General features: G+C 44.6%; 3 protein-coding genes across 3 annotated transcripts; 1 reads left to right on the forward strand and 2 right to left on the reverse strand.

Moving 5' to 3' along the window:
• The first annotated feature begins 1,058 nt into the window (after positions 1–1,058).
• LOC104419078 (hypothetical protein) lies at positions 1,059–2,238 on the forward strand. The gene has a single exon (XM_010030605.3). It carries the CDS (start codon positions 1,263–1,265, stop codon positions 1,908–1,910), a length of 648 nt encoding a protein of 215 aa, XP_010028907.2. The 5' UTR covers positions 1,059–1,262; the 3' UTR covers positions 1,911–2,238.
• Positions 2,239–10,188: 7,950 nt separating this feature from the next.
• On the reverse strand, positions 10,189–11,769 carry LOC120288208 (cytokinesis protein sepA-like). The gene has a single exon (XM_039301734.1). It carries the CDS (start codon positions 11,403–11,405, stop codon positions 10,506–10,508), a length of 900 nt encoding a protein of 299 aa, XP_039157668.1. The 5' UTR covers positions 11,406–11,769; the 3' UTR covers positions 10,189–10,505.
• A 177-nt stretch (positions 11,770–11,946) lies between these two features.
• Positions 11,947–16,953, reverse strand: LOC104419079 (probable magnesium transporter NIPA8). Its single transcript, XM_039301733.1, has 14 exons — positions 16,576–16,953; positions 15,865–16,158; positions 15,268–15,355; positions 15,105–15,166; positions 14,880–14,965; positions 14,691–14,764; positions 13,790–13,892; positions 13,552–13,680; positions 13,355–13,454; positions 13,144–13,263; positions 12,972–13,062; positions 12,817–12,886; positions 12,538–12,640; positions 11,947–12,448 (listed from the first exon to the last, which is right to left on the reverse strand). Exons 2-14 carry the CDS (start codon positions 15,955–15,957, stop codon positions 12,236–12,238), a joined length of 1,332 nt encoding a protein of 443 aa, XP_039157667.1. The 5' UTR covers positions 15,958–16,158; positions 16,576–16,953; the 3' UTR covers positions 11,947–12,235.
• Between the last annotated feature and the right edge of the window lie 2,433 nt (positions 16,954–19,386).

Genomic DNA, 19,386 nt, shown 5'->3' on the forward strand with positions numbered 1-19,386 from the left:
CTCTTTTACTTGTTGTTTCTTGGCCAATTGCTAGCCATAGGCAAAGCACATCATGCCCTTTGCACAGATCCTGCAAGGGTTGCACCACCCCCACTCGTTTGCCTTAGCCCAAATCTATTTTAGGAACATCCGGTAAAGGTGTTGTGGCCCTCGCCCAACTGCGATACCCTTGCTCCTAACTAGCAATCAATGGCCACCAAAGAAACAAGAATAAAGAAAAAGAAAGAAAAAAAAAGGAAAATTAAAAAAATTGCAAAAATTGTCCATGTTAGCGCTAACAATGTTATGGAAGATAACTGATACTAACTAGGTCGCCATGTCAGTGATTTTCGATCAAAATAATAACATTAAAATTTGTTAAAAGGTTTAAAACTAAATTGGTCATCATGTAATAGATTTAAGACTTTTTGGATAATTATCTAACAATACTATCTTATTGTCAAAGTATACACGTAAATATACGCTCGCATCATGTATATTCCAAATGAATCCACAATGCCTGAATTGCCTCTTCATTTTACCTTTTGCAAAAACGAGGTCCATACAAGCACCCTAGCGCGGATCTTTCTAGTTTTCTTTTCTTGGCGCAGGCGATTAAATAGCCGTTGAAGAAAAAGATGGCAACAACAAATTCAAACCTCTGTCCGACCGACCAAAAGTAGTCCCACTCCACAGCTCTATTATTACCACTATTCATTCAGACAAAACCGCGTTAGCTGTATTGAACTCAAAAACATTATTTATTTATTTATTTATATAGGTGGTCTCCTCAACCTTTCGCATTCTTATTTTGCCAATTTGTTTTTAATTCTTTTTCATCTTTTACAAAAATAAACATTTTCTTAATGTTAAAGAGGGGAGGAGCGGTTGTTGGATTCATTTGAAAATATATGGTCGCGATGCTTTCCCAAAGGACATTGATGGGTACATCTTTCCTATTTCCTCTTTCCTTCATTTAATTTTATTTTTCTAATTTCCCTTTGCCTTCACTTTTTCATAATAAATTCTTCCTCTCAAGGCACACCTTGTCCCTCCCCTATAAATTGGCACCCGATTCGGCTCCCTAATTATTCTCATCATCACGGGGTTTTCTTCTACTTCTGCGAGGTCTAGCCCGCCTCGTAGAAACAAGAAAACCCGTTTATCTCTAACTCTTTTCTTTCTCATCAACACTAGCAAGAAGAATCTATCTTATTGCTTTTATCAGAATTTTTTCTTAGCTTTTGAGAGGGTGGTTTGTGAATTAGCTTTGTGAAAAAATTATGGAGTTGCATGATTCTAGAGTGAATTCTGCCATGGCCAAGAGGCTATGGAATGTGCTTAGAGTCTCTTTCTTCATGATAAGGAAGGGGATCATGTCCAAGAGGAAGTTGATCATGGACATGAACATGATGATGAAGAGAGGGAAGCTCATGAGGAAAACCCTAAACAACCTCCTCTTCCACCACTCCAAGGCCATGGCGCGCGGTGGCTCTGCCCTACAGGAATACGAGTTCTCATGCAGCAACAGCCCCAACCCTGTTTTTTTCCGCGTGCCAACACGGAACAAGCACCACTTTTTCCCATGCATCAACCCTCCCCAGGTCATAGAAGAAGAGGAAGATCAAGAAGACGATCGTGAAAAGGAGGCTAAAGCCGTTGTCTTGATGCCCAAGACCCCGGAGTACGACTTCAGCTTCCACTTCGGCGCCCGCGGTGAACGCGTCAACATGGAGGATGAGAAGCTGAGCCCTCTGCTGCTATCTCCATTCGCCGTGAGGGTCTCGAACTATTCATCGGAAGATGAAGATGAAGATGAAGAAGAAGGTGGCAACTATAGCGGAAGGGTCGATGACGAGGCCGAGGAGTTCATCAGGAGGTTCCGTGAGCAACTGGGAATGCAAAGTCGGATGCAACTTCTGCAGTATTAAGTGAACCTGGTGCCACATCTTGAAGAATCAAATTAGCAGTTAACCCCGAAAGGGGCATGCCACTGTTCATTCGCCTTATCTGGTTCGCTTCGGGTCGAGATTATGGAGATGAAGATGGCTATCACTTCATGAAGATCAAACCTCCAAATCCCAACTACCGAAATAGCGATGATATATATTACACGGCCTTTCTATGTACACCGTGAATCGGTCGCGTCGTGCTTGTAGATCTCTCGAGTTCTATTCTTTCCCTCCTATGTAAAACGGTCTTATTAGAATATGGACGATGCTAGGTGGCCTATCATAATAACGCCATATGCTTGCAGCTGTTGCTCCTCTGCTCCCTTTTTTTTTGGGTTGCTTTGAGTCCCGCCGATGTCCATGATTTTCACCTAACCCTCCTCCTCGCTTTCCATGCATGTTGGATCAGCAATTGCCCCAAAAAAAGTTCCTTTTTCCTTTTAACTTTCTGCGAGAATACGTGGTGGGTGAGGCTGCGTGTATGTCGATCTGCTTCTGATGGAACACAACATATAAGACGCAACGTGCTCGAGAACCTTTTTTATTACCTACGTTAAAAGAGTCTGTCTGGACATCGGAATCGCCAGGTTGGGTCTTCACGTTTCGCTTAGCTAAGCATTCTTGGTGGTATTCAAAGTAAAGAATGCTAAACAACGCCCACCGTTCGGGCGAACCGTGGAGCCGAAAAAAGGGGGACAAAAAAACAGGTTTCGTTTGGTTTCGTGAAGTAAATGCTCACATTGGAGCACCAGAGAAGCAAGATCCAAGGCAGCTATTGAGCATAGTCAGGATCTCACGGACAGTAACTTGGGCTAGACACAACATTATATAATGTCCAAAGTTAGATGCGGTCCTAGCTACTTGACGATCTTATAAATAGACCGGCCACTTGTAAGTAGTCTTAATTTACACGTACACTGTGAGTTTACAACGATTGAATTTGATTGACATTCATATGAAAACGAAGGGGTTGAGGAAAAATTGGATTGAAATCGAATTTTTTGTAAGGAGGACTTGGAGGAACAATCTTAAAGGTCTGCTAATTTTCTTCATTCATCGTCAATTTGCCCCTCACAAATAAAGCCTTCAGAATACATAGCTCCTGCATGTCGAGCTGAAGAAATAGTTTTCCTAAAACATAAAGAAATTTTCCCATTGATCTATAGTTTATTATTAGTTAAAGGTGTCAAAATGGGCACAAAGCCCGTTGTTTAACTCAGTTTTTATGGGTCATAAATGGATTGGCTAAAATGTTTTAAACAGTTTTAGGTGGTTTAAAGAATTAAATGTCAAACTATATGTGGCTCGGAATGGGTGGAGAACGTACCCTTTTCAAGTCCATTTTTGCTACGGTATAAATAAAGTCCACTTTCACCCCTTAAAGCTCCCTCACGCACTGTTCACTCGGAGTTGGCGGAGGTGAAGGGGTTACATGAGGCCGTGCCAAAAGGCGAGCCGGGAGAAGGAGAGGTGGCCGAAGAGGAAGTTGTTGGCGGCGAGGCGAAGGTCGGAGAGGCTGTGTTTGAGGGGGTCTCGAGCGAGAATTCTTGAGCTTGGACGAGGAGTGTCGTCGGGTCGAGAGGGAGGACGAATTGGAGGAGGAGTTGAAGCTAATTAAGTTGAGAGAGGTCGAAGACGATAAGATGGGTTGGAGGAGTTGGAGGACTTGGAGGTTCTTTAGGATTTGGATGATTGGGCGCCGTTCCGTGGCTTGGTCGATTGCATCTGTGGATGTTCTTTATCTTCCCTTCTCTATGTCATTGTAGGTTTGTAGCTTTAAGGCAAGCATTGTTATTCTTTCTTCTTCTTCTTTTTCAGGGAAAATTGTCCAAAAAGTCCTAAACTTATAACTCTTACCAATTCAGTCTTAAACATTTTGAACTTTGCCAATTAAGTCATAAACCTTTTTACTTGTTGATTTAATCTATCCGATCAATTTTGGCCGAAAAATACCGACGTGAGCGTTGGCGGTGCCACATAGACTACCTGGCGCTAACGTAGATAATTTTAATATTTTTTTGATTTTTTTGAATTTTTTGAATTTTTTTATGTTTTTTCCTTTCTTTTTTTTTTTTTTCTTTTCTTTTTGGCTTTTTTCTTGGCCTTTTCGGTGGCCGGCCACCGGCTAGCCTAACCCGCCACCGGCGAGGCCCACCGGGCGAGGAGGAGCCCTGGCAAGGACAACCCTCGCCTAGCCGTGGCCCGGCTAGGGTCACCTAGGCGAGGCCAACGCTCCCCAAGCTAAGGCAGCCTTGCCGGCGTCGGCTGGGCGACGGCGACCCGGCAAGGGCCGGCCTTGCTAGATTTGGCGAGGGAGCCCTCGCCGGGCTCACCCTCGCCCAAGTGAGCGTTGGCCTCGCCTAGCCGCCATCCCCCGGCAAACGCTTGGCGATGCTGCCCGGCTGGGGAGGGTCACCTCACCCAAGCGACCTTGGCCAGGGCGTGCCTAGGCGAGGGCTCCCCCTCACCCGATCGGGCCTCGCCTATGGCGAGCGAGGCTAGCCGATCAGGCTATGGGCGGTGGCCGGCCACCGAAAAGGCCAAGAAAAAAAAACAATAATTCAAAAATATATTAAGATATTATTAAAAATTGTCCACATCGCCGCCGACAGTCTACGTGACATTGCCGGCGTCCATGTCAACATTTTTCTACCAAAATTGATCGGATTGACTAAATTGGCAAAAAGTGAAAATGTTTAGAACTCAATTGGCAAAGTTAATTATGACTGAATTGACAAAAGTGTAATAGATTTATGACTTTTGGACAATTTTTCCTTATTTTCGTTTTTGTGTTTTTCGATTTATTAAGTTTTTAAGATTTTCTTTCAGCGAAAAAAGTACTTTTGAAATTTTATTAATCTTCTTTTATCAAATGTATGTACATATGTTATATTTTCACATATATCAAGATGGTGGCGATAAGACGGTGACAACAATATTTAGAGATGAATATTGTGTCGAAATCAACTTGGTGATCGGATTGCACCGGTCTAGTTCTCAATTTTGATCGATGAGTGGTAGCTATTGTCATTGAAGGATTTTCTATTTTCAATAGTATTAGTTTTTTTACGCCATTGTTCGAACCTAGAGCTGACACTAGACCATTTAGTGCTGGGTTCCCAAGGCCAAGACCAAGGTTTCTACTCAGGAACCGGTTCAAGCCAATTCTAAATAGGTTCAACTAGTCTAGCTCTCAACTTAGACCAATCCTTGAATCCATCCACGTGGGTAGTCTTGTCCGTCAGCATTGAGCATCTCCACGTCGCTTATTTTTTACGTGAAGTCCTAGCTTATGGCCCGACCTAAGTAACCAAGCTCCTTCATCGACTTGGCAAGCCAATTCAAGAGTCATCCATTCTTTTTTTTTTTTTTTTTTTTGGTAAAGGTAAGAAGTGTAATAGATTTTGCACAAAATTACAAGGGGGGGATGCCTGGCACCAACAAAACGATCACTCACAGAGACAAGAGTCAAGGAAGAGTGAGAGGGTGCCAAGGGATCCAACGGACAACAAAAAGAAACCCTAAACAAGAAAGACTAAGCTAAAACCAAAACCCTCCATCAAAGAAAGATAGAAGGACTCAAGTCCCAGCTCATCTGGTAGCACTTTCTGTTCTTCGGGGTATCTATCACATGCTTAAAGGTCGACGCCTTATCCTTGATTGCTTTCTGGAGATGCATCTTCATCGCCGGGAGGAATAAAGTCTGGTTTCTGAAAATAATATTGTTGCGCTCCTTCCAAATGATATAGCAAAGGGCTCCAAAGCTAAACCTAGCCAAAGAGTTATAAAAGCTCTTATCCGAGAAGTGCTTCATCGCCCAAACCAGTTCTCTCGCCAGATTTGTTACGCCACAAAATATTAAACTTAGCAGCCTGCGAAGGATGTGAGATTACCCGGAGTTTGGCACGCGAAGAAGAGGTGGTTCACCGAATCAGCCTACGGAGCAAAAGGGACAGAGAGCTGCTGGAATCCTGGTGTAGGAGAGGAGTCGGACTCGTGTTGCGCCTATTACGAGTAATAAGCCGAGATGGGTTTGGTACCTCGGCGGTATGGAGGAGCTCCACACGAACGAGGACCAGGGCACAAAGATCACCTTTCGGCCTCAATAATTCCTGTGCGTAAGCTGTTGAGAAACGGCCCGAGGGGTGCCGAATCCACTGAAAACGATCCGCTTGCTGGTTAAATTCAGGGATGGGATCCCACCAATTGGCCATAATATTAATGACATACCAGCCTAAAGGTGTGGAGAGAGCATCAGCAACAGAGGCATCTCTAGGGATGCCAGAACGGTAGATCTCCTGGTTAGAGAATAGGCGGTTGAGAGGGCCATTAAGATGCCACGGATCAAACCAAAATGACACAGACCTGCCATTGTCAATCCTCCATCTAAAATGCTGCTGATAAATACTACGAAGGCGGAGGAGCTTTTTCCAAGCCCAAGAACTAAAAGTCGGAATAGGAATTACCCAGAAATTTTTCCGATTTAAGAAAGTGGAGTGAACCCATTTACACCATAGAGATTCTTTATCCGAAAAGAGCTTCCAAATGTGCTTAAGCATCAAGGCAACATTGTTTTCCTTTTTAAGGAACGAATACCAAGCCCTCCCTCCTCTCTAGGAAGGCAAACATCGCACCAGCTACTTTGGCCCCGCCGGACTCCAACATCGGCCCCTTCCAAAGGAATTGGCGGAGGATTTTCTCAATTCTATCTAAAACAGCACATGGCAGGAAGAATACACTTGCCCAAAAGCCTTGAATAGAGTAGAGCACAGACTTAATGAGCTGAAGTCTACCAAACCAATGACAGAATCTATGGGTCCAAGATTGAACGCGAGCCGTTATTGCATTGACCAAAGATAACACAATCCGCTTTACCTAGCCTTGCGGATATAACTGGTACTCCAAGGTATCGGAAAGGGAGAGAACCAACCTGAAGCCAAGTTTGTTCAAGATCCCACTTCAAGATCGACGAACCACCAACTATGAACACTTCACTTTTATTCAAATTCGGCTCCAATCCGCTCCACTGGAGAATGAATCAATTCCAGCCTTCAAGAGATCAATAGAGGCCAAGCTAGCTTCCGAGAATAAAAGGACATCATCCGCAAAGAATAGATGGGAGAGTTTGGTCGATTTACATCTCCAAAAACCGGCCAGCCCGCCCGTTTGAATGTCTAATAAACCAGAAAATACTTCCATCACAAGAGTGAATATGTATGGAGATATAGGGTCACCTTGGCGGATACCTTTGCCACTTGCAAAAAATCCATGCAGCTCTCCATTTAAGGATACCGAGAATTTTGGAGAACGAACACAGCTCATAATTCGGTCAATAAAGTGCTGAGGGAAGCCGAAAGCTTGAAGGCAAACTTCAATGAATTCCCGCTAACCGTATCATATGCTTTCCTAAAATCAACCTTGATTACGCATTTGTGCCGATACGGATCATGGTGAAACCCACCAACAATTCTTGAGCAACCAAAATGTTATCACCGATATGCCTACCCTTTACGAATGCATTTTGAGGCAAACTAATGATGGATGGCAGCACACGAGATAAACGATTAGCAATCGCCTTAGTGATACACTTATAAATAGTGTTACAAAGACGCACAGGCCCGAAGTCATGGACAAAGTGGAGGCATTGGGGATTTTGGGCACAAGGGCAATAATGGTTGTATTAATTTGCTTCAACAGCTCACCTGCTACGAAGAAATCTCTAACCGCCAAGATAACCAAGCACCAACAACATCCCAAGAGTGTTTGAAGAATTCAACATTGAAACCATCAAAGCCCGGAGCTTTTCCGTAGCAAGAGAAAACAAAGTATCTTTAATTTCATCATCCGAAATAGGGGTAGATAGAAACCGCACCTAATCCACATCCAGAGTCTGCTTAAGCACTGCTCGGATCTCCTCCATAGTAGGACAGGCGACAGCAGGAGTTGCAGTAAGAAGATCACGAAAATGATCAACAAATATCTTCTGGACTTCCGAAGGCTCATCGGTAATGGTATTTCCATTAGTCACAGATATAATTCTGTTTTGAAGGTGACGCTTATTCACAACTTGGTGAAAATATTTGGTATTAAGGTCCCCATCCTTCAACCAACCACTGGATTTCGCCGATAAAACGATTCCTCTTGAAGTCGCAAGTCCGTGAAAACTTGAATCTCGCGCTTCTCGGCTTCCGCAAGACGACCATTTGAGGGATCGCTTGCAATGCATCCCGAGTAGCATGGAGAGCCCGCCCGGCCTCGCCCTTCTCATAGACAAGTCAGAAAATGCTTCTTTGTTGAGCTGTTTCAGCTTGCATTTCGAAGCCGAAGCTTTGCACAGAGAGTAAACATGGGCGAGCCTTGAATAGGAGAAAGCCAAGCTTCCGAAACCAATGAAAGGAAATCCGGATGGGTCATCCAGAAATTAAAGAACTTAAAAGGCTTGGAAGATTTTGGTACCTGCATAACCTTAACAAGCATCGGGGAATGATCTGATATGCCTGGAGCCAAAAAGGATGCTTCCGAATAAGAAAATGTCGAATTCCAGCAGCCATTTACCAATACTCGTCTATTTTCCTCTCGCTGCGGTTAGGACCAGCTTGAAGTAGTCCAAGTATACCTATATCCAAAGATACCGCATCATCTAGGCCCGCTTGGGTCAAACAATCTTTAAATTCGTCGAAAGCCTGGATCCAAGCATTTGAACCACCCACTCTATCCGAAGGGTCACGGATTGCGTTGAAGTCCCTAGCAACAATCCAGGGAGTAGAGGAAAGGATACCACCGGTATGAATAAGATCTTCCCATAGAGGCCTTCTAGACATGAAGCAAAGGCTCGGCATAGACTACCGAAAGAAACAGACCTTACCCGAAATCAGCCAAAGAAGCCTCCCGTAGATGACTTGCTTCGAGGAGGTATTAACCAAAAATCGACCTCCCGGGGTTCCAACCCACCCAAATTCTCCCCTTATGGGAATAATTATAGTTATTAACCCACCGCCAACTGTAATAAAACAGAGGGATACCGAATTAAAAGCAAAGATCGAGATCTTGATCTCAATAATACCAACACAAAGAAAGATTATTGGACCTAACAAAATTCCTGATTTCGGCTTGCTTAACAGGTTTCCCAATCCCCTAATGTTCCAAACACCAAAATTCATCAAAAAATAGGGAGGGCGTAAAACACTACCTTCGTCCGGGTGGCCTCCTCCCGCTCGACCCCCTTATTAGGAGCATTAGAGGGATTGGCCATAGAAGAAATCTTCACGGGGCCTTTTGAATATGCGGCGTCTTAGGCCGAGGTTGAGAAGCATCCTGGAGGCTTGGCGAACCAGGGGCTGAATCCCCTTCCTCACTGCTACTACTGCTAACAGCCCTTGCATCCTCCTCCAATTCTTCACCAAAAGACAAAGCTGCCACAGCTTCGACAGGCTTAGAGATAGCAAGAGCTAAGGAGTTCCCATCACCTTCCGATATCTGACCTTCAGGAGCATGTATCTTACTTGGACCGCCGATATCTGACCTTCCGATATCCATTCTTCAAATGCAACAATTTAAAGAAAAAAAAATCGCTAAGAAAAGAAATCCAAGTTAGGCCAGGTGAGAATCACAAAATTTGTATTGCATATTAAAGGGAGTCGGACAATTTTCAACTCACCCAAACACGACCGGACCGGCCCTTTTGACGGCGTACTTTTAGTGTAGAGTGAAAATTGGTGGAAGATGATGGGCATTGACGATTGGGAGCCTCGCGATCAAGACAATGCGCAATGGACAAAGAATCCGAGCTCACGGCGCACTCGTTCCACTTTACACACGTCCATATAGCACAAAAAAATAAAATGGGCCTCTCTTTCTTCTCCCCCTCTCCTTCGTCCACTGTCTTCTAGCGAAACGGCCATATGAAAGGCCCAAGAAGATCAAAATGGTAGATTCCGAGGTGGTAAATTCTCGACACTGCTACTCGAGAGAAACCCAAACCCAATACCGATGGCTCGAAGTCGACACAAACCGATGCCTAGTTATTCCCAGTCAAGACCCGATGAACCGTGCTTCGCCGTTAAGGGAGATATGATTAGGCACTCGCTACTACGCACTGGCATAGTTCCAAGTTGGTCCAGCCAGTACCATTTCAATCGATTGCGAGCAGCTGCCGAACACCCATTGCATCGCAACACGCTTTCGTCCGTTTTAGCAATCGCATCAGCGTTCGGAATGTCCAAAGCAAGATCGAAATCAAACACCGAACACCATGCGATACCAAAAGTCGGAAACTTTCCATTCCATTGATAATGTCTGATGACAACTGAAGCCATACGCTACACAACGAGAATGCTAAAATCTGTCTCCGGAACATGCAGATATTCCCGTCAAATCGTCTTCCCCCGGCCGAAAATTTTCCGGGAAAGTGACGTACAACGACGCCCAACGGAAAATCTAGAATCTTGATCTCAACAGCTGGTCGACGGCCACTGCCATTCAGTTCAGTGCATACATACAGATATACACACATTCCACACATACATCGACGCTACCCACGAGCTCCCAACGACAATTCAAACCGCCGTCGCGATCTCACCTGCCGTTCCAATACGACAAGCCCCGGTCCCGCTCCCACGGCGCTCCCCGCCACCCTCCGCCGAAGCCGTGGGGACCGTGCCGCCACGGACGGAACGGAGGCGGCCCCGGCGGGTAGTGACACGGCCCGTGCGCAAAGGGCGGCGGCGGCGGAGGTGGCGGCGGCGGCAGCGGATGCAGCATCTCCGGCGGGTGAGGATAGTAGCTCTCCGGCGGCGGATAATAGCTCTCGTAAGGCACTGCTACAGGGTAGGCTTCTCCTGGTTCGCTCTGGAAATCGATCATTGGGTACTTAATCTCCGGCGACGAAGGTTGATTCTCCGAGCCGGCGGCTCCGGCTTCGACCCATCCTCCGTGCGGCGGGGGAGGATTGACGACCGGATACCCGCCGATGATCGGGCCCGGCGCGGTCCCCGCCGCCGCCGCCGCGGAGTCGCCGGCCGCGCCCTTCCCGTGGACGCTGTACGAGAAGGTCAGCACGCCGTTGGGCTTCCCTTCCGGGTTCTTCACCTGGTAGCTCACGAACCGGACCACCCCGTCCCCTTGCTCCGCCAAGTCCGCGAGCGGCACGCGGACCTCGCCGATGTGCTTGTCGCCGAACATCACGCCCTCGTGGAACAGATCCGCGCGCAGGAAGACGTGGGCGCAGTCCCCGAGGGGGATCCCCGACAGGTCGAACCGCATCTCGTGCTTCCACTCCGGGTCGCCGTCGCATTCCCTCACCGTCGGAGTGCGCTGCTGCTGCTGCTGGCTCTGGCTCTGGCTCTGGTCCAGCTTCTTGCTCGGGTCGTCGCTGACGAGGGAGGCTCGGGCGTAGACGTTGAGCTTCTGGAAGAAGTTGAACGCCCGCACGTCCTTGCCGTGGAGGAGCTTGACGATCAACGCGTTGGATTCCATGTGAGCGCCGAGCCCGAAAAGAGTATCGGAGAGACGAGCTGCGAAATGGGTTTCGATCTCTCTCTCGAGCCTTTATATCAAGATGAGTAATTTCTTCAATTGCGTGCAGGAGTGAAGTACTTGCACTTGCCTATATATACTGCAATATCAAGATGAGCAATTTCTTCACCTGTCATTTCCGAACGATACTGCTACATGCTCATTCTATTGAATCGAGTTAACTTCACCCATAAGGAAAGACGCGTAATTCGAATGACTCAGGGACCACCATGACCGCGCCATCTTCGGAATCTGTGGTCCTCAGTTGCATTAACATGACAGACCGGCAATCGGACTCTGCACTTAAACTGCCGAGTAGCGAGGCTGCTCCGATGGAAGCCGGTCCAAAGGCCACACCACATCCGAGTGTAATCTACAACAGAACTTTCTTCGCATTTTAATGCATCGATCCATAACGACGGAGATACACAGGGCTTAGCCAGTAGCCACAGCCACGCATACCCAATATGCATAAATACGAACAGAAATGAAACACGATGAGTCGAGTGAAGATTGAGTAATGAACTTGATCACGATACACTTCATTTAGTTACAGCAAAGTTTTCAAAACAGCCACCACGTCCCTCACTCGTCCATCAAGTGAGCCAAGATATACAGCAAATGCACGTCGCCTCTCCGTGCTAACCCCCCATCCTCGAGCCCCGAAATGCCAAAACAAGAGGCTACTACGTAACGAGAGGGATATGCTCCTAAATACGTGTAATCTAAACAATCCCTACTTCGTGGATGTTCAAATCGATGATATGCTACAACAGTCTGAATAAAGAATCCTATGGGAGCACCACGGCCGTGTCCAACATCTTCGCACCCTCCTCGTCGAGCGAGATCCTGTTCCACCCGAAGTTCTTCATGGAGAACACCTTTGACCGGTCGAAGCCAGTGCTTCTGAAGCCCGTGATCTTTGAAGACACCATGGGCATTACAAGCACAGCAGATGCGTTGATTGAATCGTCTGTGAATCCTAGTGAAACCGAGCAAGCATTCTGCAGAATCATGGAAATCTGTCATGTTAATTATCTCATGTGTCAAGCATTCGCAACGATAAATATTGGTCAACTTCCATAATTAGTACCTTCGCCCTCACTAATATGTCCATAATCCTGAAGGTCACTTCTTGCATGAACGATGATGATCTCATCTCTTTACCGTGTCCATCTCCAGTTGACACAATCAATCTGTCACGGACAGCACAACATTTGATAACCACAATTCAATTGTCAAATTTCATGCAAGATCATATGAATGACAACCGGTAGATAGCCTCATTTTGTGAGGGACCACACAGATCGGGAAAATATCTCAATGGCATTCTACATACTTGACTACACACACTTGGCAAATTCAAAATTACCGGTCTGATTCACTTGAGATGCCTGAAGATGTCACAGACGCTAAGGATGGATTATCTTTTACTTCACCACCTGAAGAGGAGATGAAAGACAAAAGTGTAAGTAAATTTACATCTATTTAATGCACCAAATTTTCATTGCTCTTGAAACTCAGTACCTCTTGACTCATCAGGTGCCAGCAAACAAATCCCTACAAATACGGACGTCATTCCCAGTATGAACATGGTTGTCCTCAGGGCATCAAATACCTGTTCAAAAAATGGGTGAATCACACACAAACTGATTGTCTTCTGGCTGAATAAAACAATGTGATTGTCTAATTGTCGGACCTGATATTCCTGAAAGTAAACAAATCCTGTACAAATGGAAAAGAATGTCCATGCAATTTGAAACATTGGAACGATAAGAATTGCATCAAACAATGACAATCCTTCATTCAATCGTGTCATCTGCAAAGCAATAAAAAAAAAAATGTTAAGCTTTCTGCAACAGTTGGGTATATTGTAAGATCCAGGTAAGAAACTATGACAGCTATCATACCCAAAATCCAGCAGTACTGAGAAACAGAAGAAGCATTGAGTATGTGAACCAGCTGTGCAACTGATAGTTGCTAGACATTGCCAGTCTAAGCAAGTTCGACCTGAAAACAAGAGAAATAACCGTGTTAATACCACACATAACTGCACGTTTTACTTGTCACTCACACCACAAGAGTTTACAATGTATAAAGTACTTACAGAGATTTTGCGAATAACACTGAGCATGACCCTACGGCACCTGAAACTATAGCATACGAGAAAGGAAGTAGCATATGCCAGTATGGTCTCAGCTCCTGTCCTGAAACTGCAATAAGAAGCTCTCCTCTCCTGCAATCCAACCCTTACAAGGTAAAGAAATTGTAGGCCCAATGATATAGTGAGTAAAGAAACACACACATGATGAAAAGTTGGGAAAATGAGATTTTGCAAAGCTCACCTGTAGACTGCATGATGAAAGGCAACAATTAGCATCAATATCAGACAGTAAAAAAGGAACGTGATGTTGCTGTACTTTTCAGCCAATTGCTCTGGTGTATATACTGAAAGAAAAGCCAATGAACAGGATTTAATTTTTCCACCTTAAGGAACCAGTAAAGCAGGTAGAGAATAGGTGTCGACATAAAATGACCGAATCCATCAAGGTAATCAGGTGTCTCTATAGAACACTATGAAACTCTAAGCTTCCTGCCAATAATCACATACAGAATCATCTTCACAGCCAAACAGGCCATGGACTCAACACATCGACAGATGATGTTTCAGAAAAAAAGAACTCTATGTGAACCTTCCAGAGCTAAACGCAGAGTAGAGAGCGAAATGAGATTCAGCCATGCTGAAGAAAGGATGACAATCTTTCTATAAGTAATAAGCATGGCCGGAGTCTAATCACTATGATGGTTAATGGAAGAACATATAGTTTTTGAAATTGATGCTAAATAATTGACATTGCAGTTGCAATGACATTGTTCATTGAAAATGCAGAGACACTTCTCAAGTACAAGAACAAGCAGACGTACACCACAGAAAGACAAACAATTTACAATCAACGGATTATGAAACATCCATCACAACCATAGCAGCATTTGCACATCTCATAGGCACTGCACTGCCAAAATAAATTGTAAGGGAATATCTAAATGGGATCTACTGAAACAGTAAAGCCCCATGAATGACAATACATTTGCTGTATGAGGCTGGGACTCTCAACTTAAGAAATAAGACAACATTACAATTTTCAAGAATTTAAGTTCAAATGTTGGCAACATTAGTTCAAATGTCAGTAAGGCCTGACATAGAAAGCAACAAATGATAGCAAAAAGATTGCAGTTCACACTAACCAGGTGACTGATGGTTACCAAACGCAACAAGAAAAACATTTCCAAGGACTATGAATGCTGTCGCAGCCAAGACCCTGTAACAAGAAATTATACAGCATTTCATAATATGATACATAGGAAGAAAGACACATGCTAATATGTGTGTCCTGAAAGTAAACTTTACTCTTCAAAAGGTTCTAATCAACATACTTGACCGTCACCAATTTGTTCAACACAAAGTATGCGAAAGCGATGTTGGAGACGAACTGAACTGACCCCAAAGCTGCGAGGAGTGACTGCATGAAAGGGAGGAATTGGATGAAAAGAAATTAAAGTAAAAGGATCGAGAAATGGAGCTATGCAATCCATCCTCTTGACCAATTCTCCATGACAATCAAAACAGTAGGTACCCTATTAGTAGATAAAATAAATCACCTGGGCAGCATATCCAAAGGAAATGAAATTCAGGCAATTCCCCAGAAAGAAAAATAATATGCCTGCATGTATTAAAACATAAGCCAAATGAGGACATAGGCCATTGGTTTCACAGAATATGTAATTCCTACAGCATAAACAGTACCATGAGACTAGAATTTACCAACTCTCCAAGTGTGAAAGTGTATGATAGGTTTTAAAGGATGCTTGCCATTTGCACCATCCGTATCTTGCATGGACTGCCTTTCTCTCTGCAAGATTTCATGCGAAGCTCATCAAACCTAATTTTGCTAAAGCAATAAGTGATTCTGGTGATAGTAATAAGTTGCTTCATTTCATTTCACATCATGCTTAAGAAGATCAGAGATAAACGATAAGCAATATCGTGTAAGAACAGATATAGGATGGTCACATCTTCCTACATTCCAAGTAACCAGCCGTATGTCATTGATCAGACAAACCAACCATATCTTTCCAATCCAAACAACCTAAAATGCAGTTGATTTTCCTCAGAACGAGGGGCCAAAGTTTAAGCAGAACAGTCGCCATAAGCTGTCAGGCTCATTACCATGTTTTCTACCACTTTGCTAAATTTGTAGGTGGAGCACCACCCGGGAATAAAATATAACAGTAGAAGAGTAATGTGGTAACAGTGCTTCTAGAAGAGTTCTCCAAGGACATCACTTTCGCAGCTATTGGTAGAGTGGGCAAAGATCCGCCCAGTAAACTATCGTCATGACAGAAGAAGTGAGGGGCATACCTCATTATGACCTAATTTAAGAAGGTTTGTCCCAAAGTTGATGGCAATGCTGCCGAAGAGATTGATGAAAGCTCCAATTACCCACTCCCCCATGGATTAAGAGGTGCCAATGACACCCCGCATAAAGCACAAGAAACACGGGCACCGTCCTCTGTCAGCTACGCAGTCTCATAACGTTTGAGAAAGCATCGCCTCCTCAGAAAGACGACTTTTGCAGATCAGTGAGGTCTCACAACCCAGCTTCAAGCTGAATTCTCAACACCGAGGTCAGTAAAACTCAGTAAACCCTTTTACCTGCGACATTCACGGACACCCAACTTCAGATTCCAACATTATAGCAAAAACCATAAGAAGCACGAACCCAAAGCACGCCGTGATATCTCATCCCCAACAAGCTCCTATCACCCACGATATACTTTAGGGTAAACAAAACGAAAATTAAGGTAACATCTGCAATCACTTAACAAAAAAAATGCAAAAATTTTCCAGCTAGCCAGCTCCAAGACGAGAAATTGCATCCGTACACGGAACCCAACCATCGGGAACACGAAAGATCGAAACTTAATCCACAAGAACCGGAACCCGGAAAAGGGAATCGCCTCCCGATCTAACCAAGCTCCCCCAACGTCAAGACAAAACCAAACCAAACCAAACCAAACCCAGATTTCAGCAGATCGAAAAGAAAGAAAGTAAATAAAAGAAGAGATTAACCTCCCCGAGACGAGGCCGATGATGCCGGGGGAAACGAATGCGTGTACGAACAAAAAGCTCCCCGCTGCAACCTCCCGAAAAATCACTTTGGCCGAAAGCAGTTGATTCCCCTCCCAAGACCCTCTCTTTTCGCACGCGGATCACAATGATTGACGCTTCGAGGCACGCGGTGGATCCGATGCTGCTGCTGCTGCTGCTGCTGCTTGCTGCGGCCCCAAGAAAATCTCTGGGGGGGATTTTTCTCTTTTCTTGGTCGCCTCAAAGAAAAAAATTTCTTGCTTTGTTCCTAAACTTGTACTCTCCTTCGTCAAAGAGAAATTACAGAGAATAGAAAATTGCTTGGAAGTGGGAAGGAAAGAGAAAATCAAAATGTACAAAAAAGAGAGAGAGAATTTGAGGTTGCCGGGTCTCTGTAGCGAATAAGCGCGATGCTTTACCCACCGCGGGATCCCCTGCGGCCGAGCCCACGGCTGGTCCCGTGGTCCCGTGGTCCCGCTCGGCGCGATGCCGCTAGATGCTTGGAAAGTGGGCCTTGTTGACCGCGGGCCGTCGAGCTCGCCACGTTCGTCTCTCTCTCTTACGATGTGGCGCGATCTAGGGGATATGGGGCGACTGGGGGATTATGCTGAGGAATCGTCGTTTGGGAAAAGCAAGGGAATGGCGGCCGTTGAAATGTCGTGGAATGGGGGAGTCAAAGTTTGAATCAGTGGTTCCCAATTTCATTCGAAAGCGATTATTAATTATTTTCCCCCACTCCCCCTTTTTTTGAGGAAATTTTTCACTTTGGGGCGAAGCTAATTATAGAGTTTGCTCTTATTGTCTCCTTTTATGCGATGCTTGGAAAGGGGTATTTATCCACCCAATCCCTCAAAAGCACTTTCGTCGCACCCATGCAGATTAGGAGTGACCCGATGCCAATTATTGCCAAGTGAATAGTATAAGTTCGATACATATAAAGAGAAGATCACCAAATGCACAGATAAATAGCTCACGTTCAAGTTCATCAACATGTCTGGTTTTATTTGCTTTTCGCTCAATACTCTACACTACATAAATTATTTGATGTAAAACATTTCTAGCATACCTAACATGTGTATCTTAATAAATAAAAAATGTACTAATTTATACCCATAAGATATGTGATATCCTGGCTTGTTAAATGGCAAAAAAATGGACAAATTCTCACTCGATGAATGAAAGTTCCCACTAGGGTTTTCTGTCCATCTAAATGGATGAGTTTGCCCAAACTGTTGCTTTGGAAGTCTGATTTTTGGAATTGGGTAAATGAGTACTCAGCTCAAGAATCCCGACTATCATCAATTAGGGTTGCTCATTTTACTCCATCAAAGTAGACAAATCTCAATTTAGAAAACTCAAAAACTATGTCATCTCGCCATACGAATGCAAGTGTCGCTAAAATGTCTATTATACAAGTCCGCGTTGTTAACTAGGTCAATTGCCACATTGACTTGCAGGAACGAAAAACTCAATAGGGAATTCATATGGATCGTTTGAAAAATTGATAACATCTTTATTTTTTGGGTATAAATACATGGTTATATGTTTGTTTTTGTGGATTTGATCAGCAAATATGAACAATCTCCACTTGAAAATAATTAAAGGAGACCGAAGGAAGAAGGAAGTGTTGGGGATCGAAATAAACTTTTATTCGAGAATAGAAGAGCAGTGGAAAGAAATCAAAAAATTTGTTTGGGTTGATAGGTTCACCTTCAATCTTGAAATTCACAAGATCTAAACGGTATTTGTAGAAATTCAAAACTTTGTCTTCGCGCTCAATCTTTAAAATCACCCGATTTAAAGGGTACTTTTGCAAATTCATTTGTTCTATGGTCAAATTTCGACACCCTGTACCCCACACAGACGACCAGAACTCTATTGGAGAAGCATGCAAAACGACAGCTCGACCCCATACGCAACATGGGTGGTCACTACCCCACGTGGGAAATGGGAATATTGCCAATAAACGAGGATTAAGAAGAGCTAATTGGTATTGTCATGATCAATTACGCGCTCACAAATCCATCTAGAAGGGATTAATCAGAGCAGAATTATTTAACAATTTATTTCAAAACAATGGCATTCATTTTTGTCGAATTGAATTGCTGTGTCGTCATCTGACTTTTAAAAGCAATTATAATTTTTTATTTATAATTTAAAAAAAATATTGCCAATCACATACGTTGACCTTATCACAAAACATTTGAAATCCAGGTTCAAAATTTCAGTACGTTGTCAAAAGGTTTGAAGGCGAAATAATAATGAGCGCTTCTCTACGTCATAAATTCAGACCACATAAAAGAAAGATATAACGGGGGGAAAATATATGTGTCCTAAGCCAAACACGCCAAATCCAAGTCCGATGTCCAAACACGCCGTATCCTCGCGGCGCGCGCGTTCGACACAAATTCAATCGAAATCGAAACCGAAACCCTCCCGCGAACTCGGAGCGACGAAGGGGAAAAAATGGGCGCATCCGAAAATGGCGACGACGATCTCGATTCCATTTCCGACGACCGTCATTCTGATTGCGTTCCCGGATCGCCTCGTCTCGACCGCGAGGATGAAGACGGCTTCCCTTCGGAGGTGGTCGGCGGTGGACGAGGCGAAGGGATCGAGAGCTTCGGCGAGGGCGACGGGGGGAGTTTCGCGTCCAGCTTCTATGGCAGCGGGACTGATTGGTCTCGCCTGCGATCGTCGGAGGAGGAGGGCGACGGGAGCGGCGTGACTTTGGATGAGGACGGCGATGAGGACGGCGGCGGCCTGCGAAGCGGGACGGCGTCGGAGAAGAAG

The sequence above is a fragment of the Eucalyptus grandis genome, chromosome 9, assembly GCF_016545825.1.
Source record: "Eucalyptus grandis isolate ANBG69807.140 chromosome 9, ASM1654582v1, whole genome shotgun sequence".
Taxonomy (NCBI): domain Eukaryota; kingdom Viridiplantae; phylum Streptophyta; class Magnoliopsida; order Myrtales; family Myrtaceae; genus Eucalyptus; species Eucalyptus grandis.